At 38.3% G+C, this 17,393-nt stretch overlaps 1 protein-coding gene across 2 annotated transcripts in view; it reads left to right on the top strand.

The window, feature by feature from the left end:
* DEPDC1B (DEP domain containing 1B) overlaps nucleotides 1-17,393 on the top strand; it is a 116,243-nt gene that overhangs the window by 52,855 nt on the left and 45,995 nt on the right. For both annotated transcript variants that reach the window (XM_036847671.1, XM_036847672.1), the window contains exons 3-6: nucleotides 772-907; nucleotides 4,917-5,044; nucleotides 6,949-7,079; nucleotides 9,377-9,424. In XM_036847671.1, the coding sequence (XP_036703566.1) occupies nucleotides 772-907; nucleotides 4,917-5,044; nucleotides 6,949-7,079; nucleotides 9,377-9,424 (443 nt within the window). The remainder of the gene's footprint in view (nucleotides 1-771; nucleotides 908-4,916; nucleotides 5,045-6,948; nucleotides 7,080-9,376; nucleotides 9,425-17,393) is intronic.

Genomic DNA, 17,393 nt, shown 5'->3' with positions numbered 1-17,393 from the left:
GTGCCTGTGTTTTGGTGGACGAGGCTGGATCTTGTCTTTCTGGTGGGCAGGACCACGTCCAGTGGTGTGTTTTGGGGTGTCTGTGAATTTATTATGATTTTAGGCAGCCTCTCTGCTCATGGGTGGGGTTGTGTTCCTGTCTTGCTAGTTGTTTGGCATAGGGTGTCCAGCACTGTAGCTTGCTGGTCGTTGAGTGGAGCTGGGTCTTAGTGTTGTGATGGAGATCTCTGGGAGAGCTTTCGCCGTTTGATACTACGTGGGGCCGGGAGGTCTCTGGTGGACCAGTGTCCTGAGCTCGGCTCTCCCACCTCAGAGGCTCAGGCCTGACACCCGGCCAGAGCACCAAGAGCCTGTCAGCCACACGGCTCCAGGAGTCATCTTTATGACAGCCCTTCACTCCCCCACAGCGAACTCAGCAGCCGTACAGACAGTGTGCTTCAAATTGCCAATCTGGCAGGCTGCCTGCAGAATCATTCCTCCTCCTCCTCGTCCCCCTTGGGGGGAGCTGGCAGAGCCAACCTGGCCAAGAAGACGAGGAAAAGGTGGGGGGTCTGCGTGCCCTGCAAGAGGCTCATCAGCTGTGGCCGAATGAATGCTTTTAAAAAATCATACATTGTTGGGTACTATTAGCCGTATGTAATGATTTAAGTATGAATTCATTACCTGAAGTTTGGAGTTATATAAACTCTCAAGGATAAAAGAAGTGGGGACTGTTGTTAAAATATCTGTGTTTCCCACTGACTGTAATAATATTTTCTTTTTGGTTTTTAGATTTCCTCCTTCCTCACCCCTGAGGCCATATCCAAAGAGGCCCCCATATCAAAAGGATGTTATTAAATTTCCAGAATGGAATGATCCCCCACCAGGCACCTCACAAGAGAATATCCCAGTGAGGCCAGTTGTGATGGTAAGTGCCATTATAGAAGCTGGAGGACTAGCAGAGGGAAAGATAAGAAATAGTCTGTGAACCATCAGGCTTAGTCCAGTTTTTCTGTCGGTCCCTTGGAAACAGTGGTCTGAAAGCACTTTAAAACAATATCTTATCCGTTAATAGCTGAGAGACTAGTAACACAGGAAGATTGGCTTTTGCATTTTTTCACTCTTGCCTATTGACCCTATGACTGAATATACGGTAGCTGTTTTCATATGTTTAGACTGAGCAGTTTTCTCTTAAAACTCCCTTATAATTTCCTTTTCCTTTCTATTCTATAATTTTTCTCTTCTCCCTCCTTCTCTTCTCTTCCTGAACTTTGTTATAATTATTACCAGTTGAAAGTGTGAAGTTTGGGGCATGGAAGATTGTGGAGTGAGTCCTGACACAATATGAACAAAGGTAGGTTCTGCTAGTTTTGGGAAACCTAAGCACATTGTAGAATAAACTACCTTTTTTGGGGTGTACTTTTTCCTTGAAATATCCTCAGTAGAAAACTATTAAGATTGCCATAATGCTAAAAAATAAAATGCAGACAAAAATTTTATACGGCAGTTTTTAAGAATTGTACTAACACCAATGTTTTAAGTTAATCTAGTCTTATAGGACTGGATGTCCAGTTCATACGTTTGCAAAGATATGTTGTAAACATTTTTAGGCGATGTGATTGAAAAGAAAAAAAAATTTTTAAAAGAGGTTATATTGTATCTCAGTTTGGAGAGAATAATTAAGCAGCTTAAGCTTTATCAAAAATAATTTAAGAAAAAGAGTGGCACCAGTGACAGAAATGGGGACTCCATATGAACTTGCAGATTTGTCAGGGACAGTGATGAATGTAGTTTTAAATATGTTTGATGAGAAAGGTGGGTTGTATTAAATGGAAGTATCTAACAGGCAGGTGGAGGTAAAAGCTCTGGAACTTAGACGAGAGGTCGTATTTGAAAGTCATTAACGTTCATTCAACAAAGATTTGTTGATTGTCTACTGTGTGCCATGCATCCTGCCAGGTTCTACAGATGCAGTTGTATGTAATACGGTTTTTCCTCCAAAAGGGCTCATAGTCTAGTGAAGTTTTCAATACGATGATAGATTATTAGAAAACAAAGTGGAACTACTCTGAAAGAGTGAGCACAAAGGGTATTTGAGGACTATTTAATTCATTACTAATGAGGAGAACTTAATTAAGGTCTAGCTGATATTTCCTGTACTTAAGAAAGTTAAAATATCAGCTCCATGAAATCAGGTTCATTTTTTTTAGCATTTGTGTTTAAACACCTAATATGACCCCATCAGTAGAGTGGTTATTCAACAGCCATTTTTTCATTATAATGTCATCTAGTATTATTTATACAAAAGAGATAAAATCCCATATTAAACTAATGTGTATTTATGTCATCGATATAATAACTTCCCTTTTTTGTTCTTTTTGGTTCTGTGAACCTTTAGGAAGACCAGCTGCTCATTAGCACACTTTCATGCACCAATGAAGAAGACAGTGTCGTCTCTCTTCTCTCTTCTGTTTTCAGTTTCTAATTTTTCATCAGCCCTGAAGTGGTGGTATACCAGTGTCTCAGATTCATCAAGCATTTCCCCCACAGCTTGTCATGTCACTGGTCGTCTGTGTGTATATTTCTGATAATGTTGCTCTTGCCTTTTCTTGTACTTCCCCCTAAATCAAGTGGTGGAGGTTTGAGCTCCTTACTTGCTACAGTTCCTCTAAAGCTTGGGCTGTCCGGAGGAAGAGGACTGTCCAGAGGAAGAATGGCAGAGCAGGATCTGTTTCCCCAGTTGGGCCTTATGCAGGTTTTAGGTTGATGAGGTTAGTAGTCAATAGAGAAACAGTCCATCTTTCTTAAAGGACCTGAGCTCGTATTCATTTCTTCTATCTTACTTTGCCTCTTTGTATCTCTGCCTCCACTTTGCTTGTTCGTTTTTGTTTTTGTTCTGTCCTACCCTCTCTCTTGCCTAGCCATTTTATAAAATAAAATGAAGTGAGGCAAATAAAATGATTTGTTGTGTTTGCTGAGGGGCAGTGTAATGTGGAGAGTACAAGTGTGAGCTCTGGAGACAGACTGCTGGATTTGAATCTTGGCTCCTTCATTTACTAGCTGTGTGATCTTGTTTCTCTGTTTTATTCACTGTGTCTGTGTCTCAGTTTTCTTTTTGGTGAAAGTGGGATGAAAACACCCCCCTGGGGTAAGGTCATTATGAGAATCAAGTGACTTCCTATCTATAAAGTGTTTAGAAGGTGCCTGACACACAGGTTTTCAGAAACTGTTAACTGCTATTGCTGTTATTAACAGAATTGTTCATAGGTAGAGACAAAAGGAAAAAAATTACTCATAATATCATCCAGAGAGAATTAATATTAACGTTTTTGTTGTGTTTTATTTTTTCCACGCATGTTTTTAACAACAAAATGAGATCGTGCTGTGCTGTTTTGGTAGCCTATATTCTTCACTTAGAACAGTGTATTGTGTCCATTTTTTCATGTTATTCAACATTCAACATCATTTTTAATATCTGTATCATGTCTATAAAGGATTATGGTTTATTTATCCAGTTCTTTTTTTTTTTTTTTTAAAGTCTTTTTATTTATTTATTTATTTATTTATTTATTTATTTATGGCTGTGTTGGGTCTTCGTTTCTGTGCAAGGGCTTTCTCTAGTTGTGGCAAGTGGGGGCCACTCTTCATCGTGGTGCGCGGGCCTCTCACTATCGCGGCCTCTCGTTGCGGAGCACAGGCTCCAGACGCGCAGGCTCAGTAATTGTGGCTTACGGGCCCAGTTGCTCCGCGGCATGTGGGATCTTCTCAGACCAGGGCTCGAACCCGTGTCCCCTGCATTGGCAGGCAGATTCTCAACCACTGCGCCACCAGGGAAGCCCTATTTATCCAGTTCTTTACTGTTAGATATGTACCATGTTTCAGTATGTGTGTAAACAATGCAATGAACAGTATCTTTACAGATAAATAGTTGAGTATTTCTTTTTGAGTATTTCTTTAAGATAACTTTTAGAAGTGAATTTGCTAGGCAAATGCAACAACTGATATTCCTGCCTTTAAAAGAGAACACCTAATTTGGATACTTTAAAAAAAAAAAAAGTCACAAATCCATGTGAGCTTCAAGTTTCTTCTGTAGTTCAGTAATTCTCCAAAAACGAAACCAAAAACCACATCAAAAAACAACTTTCCAGTTCATTTTTTCCAATTAATAAGATATTTTCTATAATGACACTTCTGCAAAAAACTATTATAAAAACCCTTTGTAGGTGATTTCTTATATGTTTTGCCTTCAAAAATTCATAGTTCCTCTCTGTGATTACCAAAAGGAAGTTTTAAGATTTCTGTCTAGTAGCCTAAATGTGAGAAGGGAGGTGCTAAGAATGTTGAAGCGTTAAAGCTGTGTGACTTTGAGCAAATTACTTAACCTTTCTGGGCTTTAGTTTTTCTTCCCGGCCATCTCCAGCTGTCCTTGTGGAGCTCTTTTTTTCCCTGCCTTCTTCAGATGCCTAAGATCTGGGGCCTGCTATCTAACATTGTACTTATTTGATCTTTCCTTATAAAAAACAGAGAATTCTTGAAAGTGATAGACTTTAATGTTATTTTTAACAATCACTTAATTTGGACAGTGTGTGAATTTGCATAGATATTCCTCGATATTAATTAATTTGAGTTAATGAAATTTTATTTTACTGCTACTTCACTGATTAGTTGGAACTCCCACAGGGAAAAATAGCTAATGTCATGCTTATTGCCATAGCTCTTTTGCAATTCTTGAATATTCATTTATGATATGACCTGATCTTTGAGTCATACTTTATTACTCTGCAGTCCATGCAAAGAAAGTTAATATTTCAAATTATTATTTTAAAACAAGTTAAAAATAACCAAATCACAGAAATTTCTCATAAAATCATACCTCTGTCTATTGAAATACTTTTTCTCTCTCTTTCTGTCTTACTCTCCTCCCCCACCCCAATTAGAATTCTGAGATGTGGTACAAGCGTCACAGCATTGCTATTGGAGAGGTGCCGGCTTGCCGTCTCGTCCACCGCAGACAGCTGACAGAGGCCAATGTAGAAGAGATATGGAAGACTATGACATTATCATAGTACGTGCATTTGGTATTAATGAGAACTTTAAGTATTTTTCTTTTTTTTTTTCTGTTTTGCTTCTCTACTGCTCTCTGCATATTTAATTTTCTGAAACTGTGTATAAAACTCTCAAATTTGATTGCATTATTTACAGCTATGCTGCTTAGCAAACAATTTAACTGAATTCTGGGAATTTTCTATTGTCATTTATATACTAGTTAAGAATAGAACTTTAAAAGTTCTTTTTTTTTTTTTTTTTTTTTGCCACTGGTCTAAAATCACCTAATGTTTAATTATTTTGTTTGTTTGGTTTTTTTTTAAATATATGTTTTTTAAAATTTATTTATTTATTTATTTATGGCTGTGTTGGGTCTTCGTTTCTGTGAGAGGGCTTTCTCCAGTTGCGGCGAGCGGGGGCCACTCTTCATCGCGGTGCGCGGGCCTCTCACTATCGCAGCCTCTCTTGTTGCGGAGCACAGGCTCCAGACGTGCAGGCTCAGTAGCTGTGGCTCACGGGCTTAGTTGCTCCGCGGCATGTGGGATCTTCCCAGACCAGGGCTCAAACCCGTGTCCCCTGCATTGGCAGGCAGACTCTCAACCACTGCGCCACCAGGGAAGCCCTGTTTAATTATTTTTATTTTTGTTTTTTTAAATTTAACTATAGTTGATTTACAATATTGTGTTAGTTTCAGGTGTACAGCTTCAGATTCTTTTCCATTATAGGTTATTACAAGATATTGAATATAGTTCCATGTGCTATACAGTAAATCCTTGATGTTTATCTATTTTATATATAGTGTTAATCTGTTAACTGTTTAATTAACTGTTAATCCCATACTCCTAATTTACCCCTCCCCCTCCCCTTTACCCTTTGGTAACCATAAATTTGTTTCTATGTCTGTGAGTGTATTTCTGTTCTGTAAATAAGTTGATTTGTATTATTTTTTTAGATTCCACATATAAGTGATGTCATATAATATTTGTCTTTTTCTGTCTCACTCACTTCACTTAGTATGATAATCTGTAGGTCCATCCATGTTGCTGCAGATGGCAATATTTCATTCTTTCTTATGGCTGAGTAATATTCCATTGTGTATATGTACCATATCTTTATCCACTCATCTGTCGATGGACACTTAGGTTGCTTGCATGTCTGGGCTATTGTAAATAGGGCTGCAGTGAACCTTGGGGTGCATATATCTTTTTGAATTAGAGTTTTCATCTTTTCCGGGTATATGCCCAGGAGTAGGATTGCTGGATCATATGGTAGCTCTATTTTCAGTTTTTTAAGGAACTTCCAGACTGTTTTCCATAGTGGCTGCACCAATTTATATTCCCACTAACAGTGTAGGAGGGTTCCCTTTTCTCCACACCCTCTCCAGCATTTATTATTTGCAGACTTTTTGATGATAGCCATTCTGACCAGTGTGAGGTGGTAACTCGTAGTTTTGATTTGTATTTCTCTAATAATTAGTGATGTAAAAGTCTTTATACTTTCTAGTTACACTGAAATCTTAAGCTTAATGAAACATGTAATGGAAAATTTGGTCTCCTAGATTAAAGTTAACAATGTCATAGCAAGTTTTTTTTTTTTTTAATTCTTATAAAGATGTACTCACAGCAGTTTCTCATCACTGGATAAGCTAGTTTTTGTTATTATAATATTTTACTTAGAAAGTCATTTTCTTGACATTCAGTGTGTTGTGTTTTTAAATTAGTGAAGTACTATGTTAATAACAAAATGATCTCTTTTAAGTTTGTTTTATATATGCAATGTCTAGCCTTTTTGCCCCACAAAGATTGGGTGAAATGTATGAAAACAGCACATTCTAAAGATTGATCTTTTACAGTGCCAGTTCTTGGGCAGATAATGATTTTTAAAAAGTAACTAATTAATTTAATCATTATTTATCTTTTTTAGTTTACAGAAAATCCTTGGCCTGGATTCCTTAGAAGAAGTTTTAGACGTTAAACTTGTCAACTCCAAGTTCATCATCCATAATGTATATAGTGTGAGCAAGCAGGGAGTTGTTATCCTTGATGACAAGTCAAGTAAGTGCATAAAAGCCATTTTGTTCCCGGTTGATCCAGTACATTGGCTGTACAGGTCCATCAGCTTCTATTTGACCCTTCCCTAAACCTTACATATGTTTACCCCCTCATTACGTATAGCCTTAGCTCACTTCCAGAGACCTTTACACTAATTGTTTGGAGTCAGGAAATGTCATAGAAAGATGAATACCCTGGAGTGAAAGCCTCAGCAAGATCCATCCAGATGCTAGTTCAGTGTTAGCCACACAGGGCATTAAGTGGTTCTTTATCATCCCCAGAAGATCCCTGAGACGTGAGTAAGTTTCATGCCTAACAGAAAGCTTGAGTCAGTTTTTACGTGGGTCCTGGGGTCTGACTGATTTTTTTGGAGCTCTCACTGACCTTTTCATTATGGTGTCTCTGTGTCAGATTTTCTGGGATAGTCTTGGTTTATGGCATTTTTTTTTCCTTTTTAATAAAGGAAGCTTTCCAGATGTTGAAGGTGCTTTAATTTTTTTATACTTTTTCCTCCAAGCCAGTTTACAAATTGGGAAAAAAGACATTTAGCAGCCGCCTATCCTGGTTTTTGATTAGGAAAAATAAGGTCCTGGTAACTGTAGTGAGCCAGAATCCCCAAACTGATTTAAAAATTTTCTTCCCTTGGATAAGGGATAGACCAGAATTGGATGGACTCTTCTTTTACTTCAGACACTTGATCCTAGGAATTAGTTGGAGCTAGAATGACGTTTGGATGTGGGAAGATGGTATAGTACTTTTGGGCTTTTGTAAATTATTATTAAATGTAGGGCTGGAGGCTCCTGGGCAGCAAAGAAACCTGGCCTAGAAGGAGCCTGAGCAGTGAGAGAGGAAGAGGGTTTTCTAGGCCATGTTTCCTGACATGAGCAGAATGTGTCTTTGAAACCTGAAACGCTTCCCCTTTAAAACCCCTCTATCAGGAATGAAGAACATTAGGAAACAGAAATAAACAGATTTGTGACTTCATGAGTTGTCAGGTTAATATCAACATATAAAATTAAATTACATAGAATGAGGGGGGTATTGTTGCCTTTGAAGTACATCTAAAATCCTTCCACATTCTCTGAGTACAGCAAACATGAATACTTTCAGCTACCAGTTGGATGATCAGTCGTCTTTTTTTTTTTTTAATTTATTTAATTAATTAATTTTTTATTTTTGGCTGTGTTGGGTCTTCGTCGCTGTGCGCCGGCTTTCTCTAGTTGCGGTGAGCGAGGGCTGCTCTTCGTTGCGGTGCTTGGGCTTCTCATTGCGGTGGCTTCTCTTGTTGCAGAGCATGGGCTCTAGGTGCGCAGGCTTCAGTAGTTGTGGCACGTTGACTCAGTAGTTGTGGCTTGCGGGCTCTAGAGCGCAGGCTCAGTAGTTGTGACGCACAAGCTTAGTTGCTCTGCGGCATGTGGGATCCTCCCGGACCAGGGCTGGAACCTGTGTCCCCTGCATTGGCAGGTGGATTCTTAACCACTGCGCCACCAGGGAAGCCCCGATCAGTTGTCTTTTATTTTATTAAGTACATTCTTCAGAGAGAAGAGAGCACTTTACAAGCCTCAGGTTCATTAGCTCTAATACAAGTCAACCAACCAGTGTCTGTGCAGTTTCACAGACTGTGGAGAAGGTGAGAAGTGGAAGCGTGAGTGCTGGCCCCGCTCATCAGATGTCTGTGGCAGGGCCAGGGGAAGAGACCCTGTACCAAATGGCTCAGTTGGGTTTTTTTGTAGCAATGCTAGTGATTATTATTTTAAGGCTGTCCTAATACTAATAACCTATATTGATATGTCAGTGGAACTTCCTTGCCTTAAAACATTTTGAAAATTGAAACATGTAAAATGATACTTATATTGGACATCGGACATACAGAGTTTAACTTTTTTTTTTTTTTTTAAGGTATCTGGTGAACTGGTTTCATAAATGCATTTGATGACTCATACTTTTGCTTTTTATGTTTTTTTCTTCTCTTTCTAAAATTCTTAGGATAATTGATTTGATTGTTAGTGTGTTTCTTTGGAACAAACTATCAAATTTCTTCTTTTCCCTAAAACTTATACAAGTGCATCTTGTCTTTAGAGAAATTTGTAGTTATGGTTTATATAATCACATGCTGTAACATCGCTTCTAAGGAAAAATTATCTTTTAAATGTTCTGATACATAAGCAGGTGATTTGTGATTAGCAGGTATGTTTCATATTACTTGGGCAAGTATCATTCTTATGATACCAAGTGTGTATATAATCCCTTGAGTTATATGCAATTGAATAAAACATCTTTTTATTTTCCTTTTTCTGCAGAAGAACTTCCTCACTGGGTACTGTCAGCTATGAAGTGTTTGGCAAATTGTAAGTACTAAGTACCTGCCATTTTTATGAAATTAACAGAAATTAGTGCCCTAAATTAGAAAATTTTTTTGCTCAATGCCCTGAACATTGATTTGAGACCTTTGAGACTGGCAGTTAATTGTTTGGGGATTACTGTGCTTTTAATGATAAATTTGTGACTTAGTGAAAGGGCTGAGTTACAGAGCATTTTTAAAGGAGTTTTGTGCTTCCATTTTCTTGTGGATATAATCACACTACAGATAAGGTCCATACTGCTTCTTCTGAATTCTTCATCACAGGAAAGAATAATTAGTAATATTGAATGCAATATTGTAATAGATAAATGCCTGTTAACAGTTTATAGGTTTTTATTCCTAAAACCTAAATTTTTATTCCTAACACATGTATTCCTAAGTATGCCTTATATTTACCTCATCAGTTTACTCAGCAGATCCTGTTTCCCACTGGTTTTTTATAGGGCGTTGGTTTAAGTTGGAGAGAAATGTTTTAGAAAACTAATCTAATTGGTATGCAGCATGGTTTGGAAGGAGAAGAACATGCATGCAGAGAAACAGAAAAGGCCATTTCAGCAACTTGGCTGTAAAATGAGGGGGCCTGGACCAGGGCGGTCCCTCTGAAGTTTTTCATAAGCATATGAAATCTCCTTCACTGGATATCATAGGCACTGTGAAGAAATGAGTTATTATGGTATCTCATTAACACTACTATTTTTCTGGGATTTTCAGAAGGCTTAACCCAAAGAAGGGATTCTAATGGTTAATGGCTTAACCCAAACAAGTGATTTTAATGAGAAGAATTCTAGTTATTTTAGCTGACTAATAATGGTGATATTTGTTCTGTAGAGTCTTTTGAGTCTCAAAGATCACCTCAGAGAGGTGGTTTCTTTCTTCCCTTTTGGGTAAGACTAGCATGTACAGAGATACATGTATAAATTCTTGAATTAGTAGGCTCTGAATTATTAATTTCACTGAAGTTAGGTTTGTTTGATTACAGAATGAAACTAAAATAACTGTTCAGCTCACTGTGGGTGATCTCAGTGGTAATATGTAGAAAATGATTATATACTATCATCCTAAATATAAATAGCAGTGTTAGTTTTTGAGAAGCCCAAAGTTCTCTGTGTTTAACTATTAAGATTTTCATAGGTTTTTGGTTCATGTTTTGGAACCCCTCTGAGATGTAGAGTCCTTTGGTTTTTAGTTTGGGGGAGTGCTTTTTATTCTTGCTCAGTCATTTGAAGTAAATTAATCTAAATTATATCTTTGGCCGGAATGACAAAATAGAAGGTATAAATGGGTTAAATGACCCATTTATGAATTTTTGGAAAACCAAGGATTTTGGAAGTTGATCAACTGGAAATGAACAGAGGAAGCCAGTGTAACAAGTCTAGGCTATAATACGTTGTAAAGTGTATATTAAGGTGTGGTTATGATGTTGAATTCTCAGTGGTGATCAAAATGTAATGAAGAGTATAATTTTCCCTCAAGCAAGATTTATACATAATGCCACAAAACTTCTGCAGAAAGGTTAGAATAACTGGAATCATCAGTGGAGAGGAAAGATGTGAGGATCGACTTAGTAATGTTCTCCACATTAATGTTACGTTAGGTGGAAATTCTTGGGAACAGGGACGCCTCTCACACGTATCAAGTGCAGTGCTTTACAGATGGTTGGCGCATCCATAAACGTGCTTGTTTACATGTCAAAGAAAAAAAGGTGGCCGAAGGGCGAGGTCAGCCTTTTGAATAGTTGCATAAAATTATTAATTTTTCCAAATTCTCATTGGCCTCCCCAAATTTACTGTGAGTCTTCGCAAAGTCCTGGTCTGTTCCTTATCCTTCTTATCCTTAACGAGTCTAGGTTCCCATTATAGTCCTCTAATAGGGAACAGAAAGGATAGGCTGATTATATGAGATTTTGAAGGCCCTGTGCCTCTTTTTCTGTAGGTTTACTGCTCATCTCTTCCCTTTGGGCCCATCTGCATTTATTGCAGACCATCGGCCTGGGTGCTTTCATTGTTGGCCAGCCTCATGGTGGGCCACAGAATGAGGGACTGATGCTAAATAAATACAAAACCAGGTTAACTGTTTTTCTTCCTTGTGCACGTAGATTGCAAGAATTCAATAAAAAGTGGATGTAAACAGTTCTTTTCCAAAGTCTTTCAGGAATAACATTTATAAAAACTAGATTAAAAAATATTCTGAAATTCAACATGATAGAGAAACAAAAGATCTTAGAACTATGGCCTCCTCTCATAGGGCTTGCCATGCACTGGCATTTTTAGGGAAACCTTTTTTTGGTTTGTTTTTGCATATTTTTATCAAGAATGATGAAGTGTTCACAAGGGGGTACAACCGCTTAGAATGAACTGCATATTATCCTGGGAGGGAGTAATTCAAGGCAATGTGTATTGCTTGCTGAGACATATCCCACTATTTCAAGTGACTAGGCTTGGGATATTATAGAGGAGGAAGCAAGTAAAAATGGCTATGTTTGCTGCTAGGTTAACGAGGTACCACACATATAGATATTTAATAATTTTCATCATTTTAGTCAATTTTAGAACACTAAAAGGTAAGAGAATTTTAAAGGAGACCAACAAAAAGCTGTTTCCACAATGTTCCAATGGCCTTGAAATGTGAAGGCCCACAATACTTAACTGTTCTTTTTTGTTTGATACTTTCTCTTTAGTTACAGTGATGCTGTAGGAAGAATTTCCTTTCAATTTTTACTGGCTTCTCCGGCTGTCCTGAGAGTACAGATCTGTTCCGGTACAGTTGTTAGTCTTGTGTTCTGCTGGCCCAGAACTGGCCAGTCCATTTGCGTCCCTTTCTTCCACACTGTGATGGAAATAGACAAGGCTGGCCAAGCAGCTCCTCGTGAACCACTTACCATTTCCCTCAGGCATGGGCAGATCCAGCTCTTCTCTCCACTTGGCGATGTAAATCTTGCCATCTGTGTACGGATTGTTGGGGGCGTTTGCTGCCAGCTCTGTAGAGAGCTAAGAGTTTCTTGTTCCTCTTTGGTCCCTGATACAAGGGGATCTCTGCCTTACTTGTTCCAGGCTTCTTGGTTCCTAGGTTGTTCCAGTTTCTTAGAGTTACTTTGCAATATGACTCTGCTTGATAAACTATCTTTTTTATTTTTAAACTTGTTTTTAGCAGAAACATCAGTTTGTTTCTGCTTTGGTGTTATTTTCTATTATAATTTTGTTTAATAAAAATTCATTCAATGCCACTAATCACTTAAAAGCATTGCTGGGGAAATAAAACCTAGACTCTTAGATCAAAGAATTCAATAGGAATTTAGAGGTCATTTTATCCAGTCTCCCATAGTCTTTGTTTGAGCAGCTTTAAAATTTTTTTAAAAAAATTTTTTATAAACTATCTTTTGATGGTTGGTGATCAAATGGAGAGTTTTGTAATCAGAATGAATTTAAGACACAATGTAAAATCTCCTTTTCAGAATATCTTTAGGAAAAAGAGTATACATTCTTTTTTTTTTTTTTTTAACATCTTTATTGGAGTATAATTGCTTTACAATGGTGTGTTAGTTTCTGCTTTATAACAAAGTGAATCAGTTATACATATACATATGTTCCCATATCTCTTCCCTCTTGCATCTCCCTCCCTCCCACCCTCCCTATCCCACCCCTCTAGGTGGTCACAAAGCACCGAGCTGATCTCGCTGTGCTATGCGGCTGCTTCCCACTAGCTATCTATTTTACGTTTGGTAGTGTATATATGTCCATGCCACTCTCTCACTTTGTCACATCTTACCCTTCCCCCTCCCCATATCCTCAAGTCCATTCTCTAGTAGGTCTGTGTCTTTATTCCTGTCTTGCCACTAGGTTCTTCATGACCTTTTTTTTTTTCCCTTAGATTCCATATATATGTGTTAGCATACTGTATTTGTTTTTCTCTTTCTGACTTACTTCACTCTGTATGACAGACTCTAACTCCATCCACCACACTACAAATAACTCCATTTCGTTTCTTTTTATGCCTGAGTAATATTCCATTGTATATATGTGCCACATCTTCTTTATCCATTCATCCGATGATGGACATTTAGGTTGCTTCCATGTCCTAGCTATTGTAAATAGAGTTGCAATGAACATTTTGGTACATGACTCTTTTTGAATTATGGTTTTCTCAGGGTATATGCCCAGTAGTGGGATTGCTGGGTCGTATGGTAGTTCTATTTTTAGTTTTTTAAGGAACCTCCATACTGTTCTCCATGGTGGCTGTATCAATTTACATTCCCACAAACAGTGCAAGAGTGTTCCCTTCTCTCCACACCCTCTCCAGCATTTATTGTTTGTAGATTTGTTGATGATGGCCACTCTGACTGGTGTGAGACGATATCTCATTGTAGTTATGATTTGCATTCTCTAATGATTAATGATGTTGAGCATTCTTTCATGTGTTTATTGGCAATCTGTATATCTTCTTTGGAGAAATGTCTATTTAGGTCTTCTGCCCATTTTTGGATTGGGTTGTTTGTTTTTTTGTTATTGAACTGCATGAGCTGCTTGTAAATCTTGGAGATTAATCCTTTGTCAGTTGCTTCATTTGCAAATATTTTCTCCCATTCTGAGGGTTGTCGTTTGGTCTTGTTTATGGTTTCCTTTGCTGTGCAAAAGCTTTTAAGTTTCATTAGGTCCCATTTGTTTATTCTTGTTTTTATTTCCATTTCTCTAGGAGCTGGGTCAAAAAGGATCTTGCTGTGATTTATGTCATAGAGTGTTCTGCCTATGTTTTCCTCTAAGAGTTTGATAGTGTCTGGTCTTACATTTAGGTCTTTAATCCATTTTGAGTTTATTTTAGTGTATGGTGTTAGGAAGTGTTCTAATTTCATTCTTTTACATGTAGCTGTCCAGTTTTCCCAGCACCACTTATTGAAGAGGCTCTCTTTTCTCCACTGTATATTCTTGCCTCCTTTATCAAAGATAAGGTGACCATATGTGCGTGGGTTTATCTCTGGGCTTTCTATCCTGTTCCATTGATCTATGTTTCTGTTTTTGTGCCAGTACCATACTGTCTTGATTACTGTAGCTTTGTAGTATAGTCTGAAGTCAGGGAGCCTGATTCCTCCAGCTCCATTTTTCGTTCTCAAGATTGCTTTGGGTAGTCAGGGTCTTTTGTGTTTCCATACAAATTGTGAAATTTTTTGTTCTAGTTCTGTGAAAAATGCCAGTGGTAGTTTGATAGGGATTGCATTGAATCTGTAGATTGCTTTGGGTAGTAGCGTCATTTTCACAATGTTGATTCTTCCAATCCAAGAACATGGTATATCTCTCCATCTATTTGTATCATCTTTAATTTCTTTCATCAGTGTCTTATAATTTTCTGCATACAGGTCCTTTGTCTCCTTAGGTAGGTTTATTCCTAGATATTTTATTCTTTTTGTTGCAAAGGTAAATGGGAGTGTTTTCTTAATTTCACATTCAGATTTTTCATCATTAGTGTATAGGAATGCAAGAGATTTCTGTGCATTAATTTTGTATCCTGCTACTTTACCAAATTCATTGCTTAGCTCTAGTAGTTTTCTGGTGGCATCTTTAGGATTCTCTATGTATAGTATCATGTCCTCTGCAAACAGTGACAGCTTTACTTCTTTTCCAATTTGGATTCCTTTTATTTCTTTTTCTTCTCTGATTGCTGTGGCTAAAACTTCCAAAACTATGTTGAACAATAGTGGTGAGAGTGGGCAACCTTGTCTTGTTCCTGATCTTCGTGGAAATGGTTTCAGTTTTTCACCATTGAGGACGATGTTGGCTGTGGGTTTGTCGTATATGGCCTTCATAATGTTGAGGAAAGTTCCCTCTATGCCTACTTTCTGCAGGGCTTTTATCATAAATGGGTGTTGAATTTTGTCAAAAGCTTTCTCTGCATCTATTGAGATGATCATATGGTTTTTCTCCTTCAGTTTGTTAATGTGGTGTATCACGTTGATTGATTTGCATATATTGAAGAATCCTTGCATCCCTGGAATAAACCCCACTTGATCATGGTGTATGATCGTTTTAATGTGCTGTTGCATTCTGTTTGCTAGTATTTTGTTGAGGATTTTTGCATCTATGTTCATCAGTGATATTGGCTTGTAGTTTTCTTTGTTTGTGACATCTTTGTCTGGTTTTGGTATCAGGGTGATGGTGGCCTCGTAGAATGAGTTTGGGAGTGTTCCTCCCTCTGCAATATTTCAGTCTGTATGTGTCCCTAGGTCTGAAATGGGTCTCTTGTAGACAGCATATATACGGGTCTTGTTTTTGTATCCATTCAGCCAGTCTGTGTCTTTTGGTGGGAGCATTTAATTCATTTACATTTAAGGTAATTATTGATATGTATGTTCCTATTCCCATTTTCTTAAATGTTTTGGGTTTGTTATTGTAGGTGTTTTTATTCTCTTGTGTTTCTTTCCTAGAGAAGTTTCTTTAGCGTTTGTTGTAAAGCTGGTTTGGTGGTGCTGAACTCTCTCAGCTTTTGCTTGTCTGTAAAGGTTTTAATTTCTCCATCAAATCTGAATGAGATCCTTGCTGGGTAGAGTAATCTGGGTTGTAGGTTTTTCTCCTTCATCACTTTAAATATGTTCTGCCACTCCCTTCTGGCTTGCAGAGTTTCTGCTGAAAGATCAGCTGTTAACCTTATGGGGATTCCCTCGTGTGTTATTTGTTGTTTTTCCCTTGCTGCTTTTAATATGTTTTCTTTATATTTAATTTTTGATAGTTTGATTAATATGTGTCTTGGCGTGTTTCTCCTTGGTTTTATCCTAGGAGTCTCCTTGGACTCTCTGTGCTTCCTGGACTTTTTTAACTATTTCCTTTCCCATATTAGGGAAGTTTTCAACTATAATCTCTTCAAATATTTTCTCAGTCCCTTTCTTTTTCTCTTCTTCTTCTGGGATCCCTATAATTCGAATGTTGGTGAGTTTAATGTTGTCCCAGAGGTCTCTGAGACTGTCCTCAGTTCTTTTCATTCTTTTTTCTTTATTCTGCTCTGCAGTAGTTATTTCCAGTATTTTATCTTCCAGGTCACTTATCCGTTCTTCTGCCTCAGTTATTCTGCTATTGATCCCTTCTAGAGTATTTTTAATTTCATTTATTGTGTTTTTCATCATTGCTTGGTTCCTCTTTAGTTCTTCTAGGTCCTTGTTAAATGTTTCTTGCATTTTGTCTATTCTATTTCCAAGATTTTGGATCATCCTTACTATCATTACTCTGAATTCTTTTTCAGGTAGACTGCCTATTTCCTCTTCATTTGTTAGGTCTGGTGTGTTTTGACCCTGCTCCTTCATCTGCTGTGTGTTTTTCTGTCTTCTCATTTTGCGTAACTTACTGTGTTTGGGGTCTCCTTTTCGCAGGCTGCAGGTTCGTAGTTCCTGTTGTTTTTGGTGTCTGTCCCCAGTGGCTAAGGTTGGTTCAGTGGGTTGTGTAGGCTTCCTGGTGGAGGGGACTAGTGCCTGTGTTCTGGTGGATGAGGCTGGATCTTGTCTTTCTGGTGGGCAGGTCCACGTCTGGTGGTGTGTTTCGGGGTGTCTCTGGCCTTATTATGATTTTAGGCAGCCTCTGCTAATGGATGGGGCTGTGTTCCTGTCTTGCTAGTTGTTTGGCATAGGGTGTCCAGCACTATAGCTTGCTGGTCATTGAGTGAAGCTGGGTCTTGGTGTTGAGATGGAGATCTCTGGGAGATTTTCGTCTTTTGGTATTACGTGGAGCTGGGAGGTCTCTTGTGGACCAGTGTCCTGAAGTTGGCTCTCCCACCTCAGAGGCACAGCCCTGATGCCTGGCTGGAGCACCAAGAGCCTTTCATCCACACGGCTCTTTCGCCAGGACTGAGCACCATCAGACCAGAGGGAGAAAGACGCCAAGGCTTAGAGGTATATATTGTCTTCTGCACCAAGCTGAGCTCTTTTGCAGTCAGGGATCAGGAGGGAGCCTCCTAGGCCCAGCACTGACAGCCCACCTTTA

Source organism: Balaenoptera musculus, chromosome 3 (assembly GCF_009873245.2).
Source record: "Balaenoptera musculus isolate JJ_BM4_2016_0621 chromosome 3, mBalMus1.pri.v3, whole genome shotgun sequence".
NCBI classification, from domain to species: domain Eukaryota; kingdom Metazoa; phylum Chordata; class Mammalia; order Artiodactyla; family Balaenopteridae; genus Balaenoptera; species Balaenoptera musculus.
This window is presented reverse-complemented; position numbering and strand designations above follow the sequence as displayed.